The sequence below is a fragment of the Taurulus bubalis genome (assembly GCF_910589615.1).
Source record: "Taurulus bubalis genome assembly, chromosome: 6".
Taxonomy (NCBI): Eukaryota; Metazoa; Chordata; class Actinopteri; order Perciformes; family Cottidae; genus Taurulus; species Taurulus bubalis.
The window spans coordinates 24231795-24243712 of NC_136594.1; the positions used below are offsets into that span (position 1 = coordinate 24231795).

Here is an 11918-nt window from a genome sequence, read left to right on the forward strand (position 1 = left end):
TCGAGTCCTTCCGGGTCATATTTATAGTTTATGTTAATATTTATGGTTAAATTGTGTTATAAACATGTTAAAATGGATTTATATACTCTTGTAAGGCCAGGCTGTGCATTTTTTTTTTGCTATGTCACATCAGTGGCTTTGGTATTGATTCATGGGAGCACAAGGACTTGGAGAGTGAGGAAGAGCTCCTGATGAAGAATGCTGCCCCCACCTGGGGTTTATAAGGTTATTAATATAAGAGGTAAATGGGAGGGATTCAAGCAAAAGAGTCGCTTCCATGTCAGAAAGCTGCCGAAGACGAGATCCCAGCTGAGGAGACGTGCATGTCCGAGACCAGCCGATGAACTGGCAATGTAGGATGTGGATACACGCGTGGATGCAGATCTCAGAGGGTAATAGTAGTGTGTAGAGAGAGTTCACATTTTCAAGGGGGAAATAAAGGAGAGATCTCTTGTGTATTTTTGTGATAGAGCACATCAAGACAGTTCAAAGACCTATAGCACTAATCTGCTAATCTGCCCTCCGTGTATACGGACAACACACCCAACAAAGGACAATAACGTCACCTGTTTGAGCAGCGCTGCTTTACTCAATGCTAAAAAAACACACACAAAAAAACAACAACTCCTGATTCATCCGAGCGTGTGAGCTCATAGGCCCCACCCTAGACGAAGGTGTGTGTGTGTGTGTGTGTCCCGTGTGTGCACTGCATGCACGAGTGTGTGTGTATACGTAGCACTACAGTCCATTACTGAAATCACATTAGCCTCGGGGAGTGCACCGAGACAGGAAACGACCATCCACCATCTCTCTCTCCTGACTCACTGTCAGTGAACACACACACGCACACACACGCACACAAACACACACAGAGACACACGCACACACACACACACACACACACACACACACACACACACACACACACACACACACACACACACAAACAAACACAAACACACAAACTACACGATCAGATCTATAGATAGTAAACACTTCACATTCATTTCCTTTCATAATGTCATAGATTCAGGAAAAATTACTCATAGATATCAATGGGATAGTTCTTAGCAAAACCTATATATATATATATATATATATATATATATGATGAATTTGTTTTGTAGACACGAAAAATGAAGAGGACAGACGAAGAAGTTGCATGGCAATATCAGAATGTCAGTCACCCACAAGGACAGGAAGACTAAACCAGCCCAGCCCAAGAGTGGCCTGAGAGAGCACACACACACACACACACACACACACACACACACACACACACACACACACACACACACACACACACACACACACACTACCCTTGCAATGCATAATGCCGAAAGAGAACCACACACACACACACACACACGCACACACATGCAGACTTTGTATACAATGTGTTATTAAACTACACATCAGCCCGGTATCAGGACTAAACCCCTCGCATTACGTCACGTTACGTGTCGGCTGCCCGCCCCGCTGGCCGGTAAAGCGGAACGCGGTCCATGTAAACAAGTGAGCCTCCAAAAAGGTGCACAGGGCCGTGAAGTTGTAAACACTCCTCGCTGCAGCCTGTGATAGTGACTATGACAGCGCACAGTGTCTATTTGGGTGTTATTACACCCCACCCAGCCCACTACCCTGGCTCTGAGTCTCAAAACAGATGCTTGCTCATATTAGTGAGATATTTCATGCAACATCCGATACTAGAGAGCAACGGCAACGCCTTTGACCCGCTCTCCCCTAAACGCCCCAGCATCAGCACCAGCAGCTGCAGCTGGTTTTGGGGCTGCTCGGCTACACTGACCGGGCCAGTCCGCTGCGGGAGAGCGGGTGCTGCCGGAGGGCGGACGGACGCACGGACACCCACCTGCCGTATGCGGCTCTGGTGCAGCGGCGGTGGAGGTCCCCCCTCCAGGGACGTGTTGCTGGAAGAGGCCATTTTCAAGTCGCGGTCGGAGCCGCCGCCCCTGGAGAGACTTCCTTCGGGGCTACTTGACATCCTGTCTCCGGCGGTGCTGCTTGGAGGCGAGGGGTCCGGTGCAAGGTGGATGTCTTGTGGCGCGGTGGTGGTGGTGGTGGAGGTGGAGGGGGGCCTCAGAATCCACAAGGCTCGGCGGGGCCCGGGCTCATTCTGCGGCGTCACACACACACACACACACACTCCCGGTATGAAAACGTGACAAAACAACAGCGCTGTGATTCTCCCAGATTGTCAAAGCCCAGAAACGAGCGCTCCCTCTCCGTCCGTTCAAGGGATGCTCCCGGTGGTGTGTTGCTGGAGCCTGCGCGCGCGCGCGCCTGTGTATATGTGTGGAGTGACGCGAGCGCGCCTCAAATGCGCTTCCCCGAAACTCCGCAGGATCAGTGCTGCCTTCAGGGATAGTCGGGAACTTTGGAAACGCTTCGATTAGGACGATCAATATGGGGGAAAGAAACTGTATTTCCTGTCAGACAGTTACTAAAACACATCTGGACCTGGCGAAGGGGATTTGTTCTCATGTTGTATTGATCGTATGTGACTTATATGTGAGTTATAGCGTCACTTTATTTTTGCAAACATTTTTTTTACTTTTTTATCTGCATATAGTAGTGTTGTTTTTACCACCTAAAACAGTGATTGCACTGCTACAGAACATTTACTTATATCTTACTACCACTGTGAATAGCAGCTCCGCTCCACTTGATCCCTACAACGATACACTTTGTGACTGTGCAGTTTCCTGCCAACAGCCCCTGAACGCACCGCCAAGCAGCAGTGCGCTTCTGTTTATGCTCTTCGCGTCCCCACCCGTCGGTGCTTCTGCAGCAGCAAGTTAACTGTGAGCTCCATGGTGAAATGAAAACTGTGTGACTGCTCACACAAATATGAAGTAATCAAAAGCCCAGGCACGTGACATGGGTCTGCGCTTACATAATGTAGCTCCTATTGTTGCGCCACACACACACACACACACATACACACGCACACACACACACACACACACTCGACCCGGCCTGTGCTCCCTCACTGAGCTACAACATGTAATGGGGGTCGACAGGACGAAATCAATACCAATATGTCTTGGAGACGTTTGAAAACCAGGCAGGACTCCAGGAGGAGGAGGTGGAGGAAATCATGTTCAACAGACATCATGCTGACAGCAGAATCATCTTGTTATATTTTGATGTATGTACATATTTTTGATTTAACTAAATGGCAGAATAAAAGATGAGAATCTGGAAAATTAAGAGTCTGACTAGATGTGTAGCAAATGCTTCGCCTGAATATATTTGAAAAGCATCTGCGTTAAAGAGTCCGACCTTTAATGGGTGTGACCCCATCGTAGACACACCTGGATTCAGGACAGGGAACCTTTGCCTGTTTCTTTTTAACGTAATGACAAGGCTGTCATAGCTACAGACATGAGTAGATAAAGGGGATTTCATGGGGCCGTCCCATGTGCTGGAATAAGTCGGCCCCAATCTGTATCAGTGAGCATCCAGAACCTAATGAACAGAAGGTCTGTCTTTGTATGACTTAACCCTCCTGTTATCTTTGGGGTCAATTTGACCCCATTCCATGTTTAACGTCTCTAAATATATGATTGACATTTTTTTTCTTCTTCATATTTCATGACTTTTCTTAATTGAATGAGGACAACTGGGTATACATAACATTAAAATGATGTTTCACATATGTTTTCAATGTCCTGTACACATCTTGTACACATCGGTGTTCTTTGGGGTCAATTTGACCCCAGGCTGCTTTAGCTGTATAAAACATGTAAGAAATATCAACATTTTACACACATTTGTTTTGGTCGTTTTGGATGATATTGAGGTCACTATAACATGCAACTTTATAATCTTCAAAAAGCTTCTATCCTTCTATCATATCATAACTGTAGTAGTGTGAGAACCACTGATAGTTCACATGACATGGGGAGGGGGAAATATGGTTAAAACATGTAAAAGTGTGCACTAAAGTTATAATTGTCCATCTCCCCACTTGAACACCAGGTAGACTTAGTGCTGCTGATGTCATCGAAATGGTTCCAGGCCCCACCAAGACATACAGCATTTGAGCTCTTCCTAACACCATCAATGATTTATTTAAAGGGATATTTAGGTAGTCAACAAAACAAACATGAAGTACCTGACATTTAAACTTGGGAAAACATTTAAATTATAATCATTTTCTGGAGTTTTAAATTGCTGGGGTCAAATTGACCCCAAGGGTAAAATATGTCAGTAAATGTGAAGGCAGGAGGGTTTTAATGAACATGTGTCATAATCATCAGAAGTAATGTCCTGAGTGCTGAGGCCCCGTTTAGAAACCCTCATCTCCTCTTGTCAGTCTTACTCGTACAAAAATGTGGTCAGGGCAGATGGACATTTAAAATGGAGAGAACAGGAATATTAGATGCAGACTTTATTATACCACAGGGCTTTGCTTGGTATTTGATTGAAGCATGTGATGCTTTTATTTTTATTTTTAATGTGCAGCACTGCCCTCTGCTTCCACTGCATGGTATCACACTCCAAACAAAAAACGCATCCTACGAGGCACGATTCACGACATTAAACCATCATGGCAGTGGTCCAGACTAAATTGTAAAAAAATATATTCCTAAAATAAAAGAATGGTACAGCAATAAACACAGAAAACAAAAACCAGACGGTTAAATATATAAAAATACTTTATTAGACATCTATCTACCTTTTACAAACAAGATAATCATTGAACTGGTTCCAATCAATGACAGCAGCACCAAAACCACCAAGAAACATGAACGACGACAGACAGACAGACAGACAGACAGACAGACACATGGTGGGGAAAAGCTTATGAGAGTTAGAGCTGGAGTGTAGTTTTGAGTCTTTTTTGTTGTTCTTTTTTCAATGTGCCGAGAGTTGGTCCAGGTGGTCGTTGCTGCGGCTGGAGAGGTGCGCCTCCAGAATCTCCCCAAACAGATTCCTCTTCAGGAGGCTGTAGGCCATGGGCAGAAGCTGCCGGATGACCTTGTGGAAATACTGAAAACGAAAGGATTAATATTTCTTTCAACTAAAATCTTAGTGGTCTCAACATCTGGGCCACCATACGTGTCTTACAGGAACGGTTCCCAAACATTTTGACTTTTAAATCCCCCAAAATGTATACAAATGTGTGTCTGTCTGTAATATCCCATCAAAGCTAGAGTTGGTAATGTTGAGAAGTGAATGCTAGATTTATAAAAACTATCCAACCAAAATACCCAGACCAGTGTTGTCAACTTTTTCCCCAATTGATAGAAAACATTTCCGCACATTTGGATCCATGTCGAGTACACTTTATTTGAGCTTCATCGGCGATTCAAACTCTTTTCTATCCCGCCTCCCCCTGAAGCCACGCCCCCCACAATGATAACAAAGAACGTAAACAACCAACATGGCCATTGTTAGTACTCAGCAGTCAAGCTAGCAGTTTGTCTAAGGCTGAATTAAGTGATTAGATGAACTTATTAAGATATCAAGAGACCAGATTTTTATTTTATCTTATTGTTGGAGCATTTGATTTATTCACTGCTGTCAAGAGCAATAATAAATGGTTTTGACTCACATTACCAACTCCCTAGCTGTAATTCTTGTCCCAGTGATTTATTAGAAGGGTGCCGAACCCGAAACGATGCGATGAGGCAATGCTTTGTGATGAGCAGTTAAACTTTTCTCCTGACCATTAACCAATGTCCCAAGATGCTTGGGAAGCACTGAGCCGAATGGAAAATACTAAAAACAACCCGAGCGGAGATTTCACCCGCGGTCGATCCGTGATCCGTACGGAACTTTTGGGATGGTGGAAAAAATATATAAAAGAATAGTCTGGGGACTTGTAGAGCAGCTGCTATAATCAAACAACAAAGGGATCTGTATCTGTTAATATGCATCATCAATCATCGGCGGCAAAAACGTGATCAGGAATCACTAAAAGATATTTTTGCAGCCTTTTTTCTTTTGTGCTGATCCAATCTGAGACTGATCCGTGATCCAAATTCAAACCGTGAGTTTTATGATTCGTTGAACCACTAGTTTGCGTACAGGAAATAAATCATGAATAAATCGGTTTAATACCGTAAAGTGAAGACAGTGGTCAGAAGGCAGAAAGACAAGTGGCTGTAATAGAGAAACAACTTTTCCACTCCCACTTTACGAGACTCACGTGGGATCCGAAACAGAAGAGGTCCATCCCTAGTTCGTATCCCATGCCGTAGTCACACTCGTCGTTGGCGAACTGAACGAACGTGACCATCTCCTGGAGCGGCCCGAAGGCTTTGACGCGCTCGTCGTCGTTCTGGGCCTCAGCGATCGCCTTGAGGATCTTCTTGAGGCCGGCTGAACAGAGACGAGGAGGGACGGCAATAAATATCAAGTAATCGCTCACAGTACCTGGAATTAAACACACTTTCCAAGTCTTTAAAATGACAAGGTGTATTACTATATAGACACACACAGTGTACAAGCTCACCATCCGTTTCTGGTAGTTCTCTGTATCCAACGTCGTTCTTGTCTACAGGTACAACGATGCCGGCACCGTGGAACGTCTTGGTGACCACCTGTTGGTGCGACAAGAGATTTACAAGATGTGGAAGCTAGGATTGTTCTTAAAACCAACAGCCGGTGGATAAAACCTCAGGTTTTTTTTTTTTGCTCCATTGCTTGAGTCACCTTCTTGTCCCTCTGCTTCATGGCTTTGGTCTTCTGCTCCAGGGACAAGCCCAGCGTCTCCGCCCGGTCTCTCAGCTGGGCCTCCAAGCTGTCCAAGGCTTCTCCTCCTGCTTTCTTGCTGCCCCTCTCTTTCCTCCTCCTCAACAGACACAGGCTGGTGGCGGAGGGAACAGTGGGCAAGATGACATGCACGGAGGAATCGAAAAGAAGACAAATGCAGACATAATAAGGCCGATTATCCTAATGGGTAATTAATGACCTTTTGTGATCACTGATCTGAGCAGGCATTTAGCGTTTGGCGGTTTTTGTGGCTTCCATATATTTAAGTGCAAATCTGACTTTGGACATAATACAATTATTTTTGGAATGCTTATTCACCGTTTGCTACCGTTGTAAAATGCAGTGTCAGCACACACTGGAAAATTTTAACAGAACTGCAAATGCCAGACGGATAAAATGCCCTTTTTTTTTAAATTACTCACACAAATCATACTTTAATGTTCTACATTCAACAGTTTCTCAGTATTACATTTAAACTTTCTCTCCTGAGTCAGGCAGCTGAAAGTATCCCTGCGTGGTGAATATGTGGTCAGTACTCACAGGACAGCAGCGAACACGTTGTCGCCCATCGGCGCGATGGAGCAGCCTTTCTTGGCTTCATTTTCCCCAACGAATGATGGGAGGGAGTCCGGAGCGTCCCTGGTAGGTTCGGGGAGCAACAGCATTCGGTAAATCACTACGAATAAAACTCGCGCAGACACAGTTTGCGCGGCTCCTCCGTCGAATCCTCCCACTGCAGCTGGGAGAGTAAAGTAAGACGTACCTGTAGTAGCCGACGTGATGCTGACCGTCTCCGCTGCCCAGGAGGATGGTCTGAAACTCCGGCGGGTCGTATAAATACCGCCAGTGGAGGTGGAAGTTGGGCTGAGGATTGCTGGTGCTTTTGTGGGCTCCTGCAAGGACGTCGAAGGGACCAACCAGCTGCAAACCCAGCGTGTCTTTCAGAGCACCTAGATAGACACAAAAATAAAATGTATTGACGAAGACACAAATTGGAAAAACAGACAGTCAAATGTTTGTTTTTGCCCGCTGCAAATTGGGCTTTTACGGATGGCTTTTATTAGGGCTGAACGATTAATTGCATTTGCGATAATATCGCGATATGATAAAACGAGATTTTCTAACCGCAACGTGCGCGATTACAACGTCATCACGTGACGCGAGCGAAAGAGCGGAGAACTCGGCTGCATCAACTTTTCATGCGGCCCGTTAACCTGTTGCGCAATGACCTCTGGCTCCACGGAACAGTCAGAACCTGACACAGCTGAGACGTTAGTCGTCGGTGGTTCCACACCGTGCTGTTCTGGTTTCAAACAAGAAGATGCTGCGCAGCGTCAGGTGATGTGCAGAGCATGCCGCGCTCCTGCTGTACTTCACGGGGTAACACTACAAACTTGTTCCAGCACTTAAAAAAACACCACAAATCAACGTATGACAGTTGTATGGCCAAGATGCCGAGCACCAGTGCGCCAGACAAGCCAAATACCTCCAGACAGGGATCACTGACCGAAATGTTTGAAAGCGTCAATCCATATGAACGTAATTCACAACGACACGGGGAAATCCCTCGGGCAATAACCAAGTTCATAGCCAAAGATATGATGCCTCTCAGCCCGGTGACCAAGCCTGGGTCCATGGCATTGATCAAAACGCTTGATAAACGGTACAGGATACCCCCCGTACACATTTCAGTCAGACTGCCTTACCGGAGCTGTACGAAAAGTGCAAAGAGAAAGTCGCCACGGAGCTTAAAACGGTGGACTTTTTTGCTACCACTACTGATCTGTGGTCGAGCCGCACAGCTGAGCCTTACCAGAGTCTTACAGTCCATTTTATTGACGGAGGTTTCAACCTCGGAGCTCGGGAACGAGGAGAAACACGTCTGCATCACGACAGATATGGTGCTGGATGCACGACTTAATGAATGGACGAGGCCCCAGTGTTTTGGGCACAGATTACATCTTGCCATTGGTAAATTATCGTGTGTAAAAATATATAAATTATGTTGAGTTGTGGAAAGTGGATGGGATTAAATAAATTCATATTTCCTCTCACTCCTCTTTTTATTTAATTCTAACAAATAGGCCCAGTCAATGGGAAAGAACATTTTACACTAAATGTATCTAATATTGTGTTGGTCATATTTAAATCATTCATTATGTTTTGTTGGGGAAAAGAGAGGATAAAATAAAAAAAAAATAAAAAAATCACAATTAGATTATTTTCCCAAATCGTTCAGCCCTAGTTTTATACGTATATTGTGTGTTTAAGTATTTAAGTTAATTAGTAACCATTAGTGGCTGTTCGACTTCTACTACATGTGTGCATTCGGCCCATTCATCCAGACTTTCCATTGGCTAAGTACTGGTCCATCCCATTTTGCTCCGTGTCTACGGGCAGGAAAATGGACGCCCCTTTCCGTCCACCCGGTATTCCAGTAACGAGGTACAACGTCGGGGTAAAGAGCATACCGCGTGGGCTGTCGGGACTGAGCTCCTTGCAGAAGTCCCAGAAGTGGTACAGATCTTCTGGCGCTTGCAGCTTGTACAGTTGCAGCATCTCATCCCGTTGCTGCGAATGGACCCCCGACGACGCCGCGGCTTTGGATTCATCGGGACGGGCTTTCTTCAACTCCCCATTGCCAGTGTCTGACTCCTGAAGAAATGGATTGGAGGGAGCAAAAAATTATGCTACGCACTAATTGTATTGAGTTATACTTGTAGTTCAAAGGTTAAACTAAAAAGAAGAAGAAGAAAAGGGTTTTGCTACAATGGTCACAGGAATTAAACCAACAGAATTAAACTATTCTAGCTATTGGGTTCATAGAGGAATCAGATACCTGGGTGTTATTGTTACTCCAAACACCTCCCAGTTATACCAATATTGCAAACAAAATCAGCCACAGACAGTTGGGAAGAACTACATCATTCATTAAAATAGAAACGGATTGCTTAAATTGCTAAAATTCTTTTAAATCTAATTTCATCCAAAGACTGAGGACACATTCGACCAAACTTTAGAAACTACTATCAGGCAGCTCAGCTGATGGACCCGGTGATCTCAAGATGGGCACTAGTTTGAGCAACAAAAAAAAACGACATATAAAGTTCATCTCTCAACATTACTCTCAATGAGTTAAGCCCATTTGGGGAACATTTAAGATGATTAATAAATGCATTTAAATACACAGAGTATAATGGCTTGAAAAGATAGGCAGAAGAAGGACCGTTATCAATCAATGGATGGTCATGTGCTGCCAGACCAACAAAACAAAAGCCCCCATACAGGTCTGGTTTACATACAAGGGATACATAAAAGTACTTGGAAGGCGTGCGCACCAAGATCAAACAACGGTGCACCTTCAGAACTGCGCTACTTCATACAAAGAAACATAGGACTACCAGTTAACGATCCTTGTGGCAACTAATGCCAATTATGTGAAAAAAAGACGCCAGTGAAAGACTCACACCAGTCCATGGAATGAAAATGGCCGCATGTTTAAGACTGAAAATGGACCCGTCTTTGAGTCGATGGACTGCAGCCACCACACATCTTCCCCCCAAAGAAAAGGCCATCCGTTCCAGTATAACCAGATTATGGTATTACCTTAACTCGATTTGGTTAGCCGGCAGACCCACTCGCTATATCTTTCGTATTCACTTTTAATGTGTGTGTGTGTGTGTGTGTAATGCATTTATGAAAGTATAATATGCAAGTCTACTATAACAACAACACTACCATAAAAGGGATCACGTCAATGCAGTATACATACACTTGTTTAATGGTGAGTCTTGTTGCAAAGGGATATTAATAGTTGTGTTTTTAAAATATGAATGTTTTCTAAACACCTGTCAGCACAGCACAACCAAAACTCAACAGAATCACAACCTACAGCTTCTAAAATGACAGTCGAAGTGAATCTCTACAGTTCGGAGACAAACACTGACCATCATAACCTTCATAAGAAGGAAGGACTTATTGCAAAGCTGCATAATTGGTTTGAATAAAATGACCACTGCATTGCACATGGTCTCACGCGCCCTTATACATGGAGCTGTGTTCAGTGTTCTGCTTTACTTCTTCACAGGTGTTATGTAGAAATCTGTTCCCGGTCGAATCGTGTTTCCCAATTGTAATAACGATAGCGCCTCCTCTCGGTGGTTCAGGGTAGGAGATACGGGCTGGTTCGGTTGTAGGCATGTGGGGGTGGGGGGGGATACACACATACACACATCGACGAGGTAACAGTATGCAACACAACACCGGCGGAGGGGCGTTCAGGGACCGAGGACATTGAAAGCTCCTCGGATCAAACTCGTCTTTGCTAACCTGCGTTAGCGCCGAGGGCACAACTGTGTGGTCCTTGTGGGAACACACACACACACACGCACACACACAAACAAACACTCACACTCACCACATTTCCCTACAGCAGACTGGCCTACAAACGTCACACAACTAGCTACAATAACGTCCAATGAGCGCTGCAGACTTGTGTCGTGAAGTCACAGCAAACAGCATAGAAACGTGACGTTATACGCGGGCGCGTGACGTCTAACGGTTTGCTGCTCGTGAACGTCTCTCCGATAACGGTCTCGGTGCCATGTTGCCGTCTGACCGCTGCTGCTCGAGACAGCGTGCCGCCACACGGCTCTCTGCCCGTCGCGTGTGACAGAAGTTGCTGCTGTCGCCGGGGTAACAACGCGCAGCACCGCTGCTCGGCCCGGTACTTCCGTCCGTTTGAACGGACACCTCTGCGGCCCGACAGACACGGGGGGTCAAAACATTGTGGTATTACCTGACTGGATTTGGGTTTTCTTTTTGCGCGCCCTGTCATTTTCTTCCTCTTGTCTCCCCCGTTGGCGTCTTCTTCTGCGGGTCGGAATCGGCTCGCCGCTGCGCCGCCGCCTTAAGGCGCACCAGTGCACCCCGCAGGCCGGGCGCGTGAACTGCAACCAACGTGTCCCTGAGCTTTGCACATTGGAGGTTGATGTGTTATCATCTTTATCTTGTGTTTCCAGCTATACTTTAAAAAGCATAGACATATTGTACAGTAGTGTTTTAACTGTTTGTAGCATTCATGTAATTTGGGGATGTGATTATGTACTATACAATTTATTAAAATCGACGCAAACAGCAATCGTAGTTTGATGGGAAATTCAGAAAACACAAAA

General features: G+C 45.2%; 1 protein-coding gene across 1 annotated transcript; it reads right to left on the reverse strand.

The window, feature by feature from the left end:
• Positions 1-4702: 4702 nt before the first annotated feature.
• Positions 4703-11612, reverse strand: hpf1 (histone PARylation factor 1). The gene is made up of 8 exons (XM_079219687.1): positions 11543-11612; positions 9216-9399; positions 7508-7694; positions 7285-7383; positions 6685-6838; positions 6485-6572; positions 6179-6351; positions 4703-5016 (listed from the first exon to the last, which is right to left on the reverse strand). The coding sequence occupies exons 1-8, from the start codon at positions 11579-11581 to the stop codon at positions 4882-4884; spliced, it is 1059 nt and encodes a 352-aa protein (XP_079075813.1). The 5' UTR covers positions 11582-11612; the 3' UTR covers positions 4703-4881.
• Between the last annotated feature and the right edge of the window lie 306 nt (positions 11613-11918).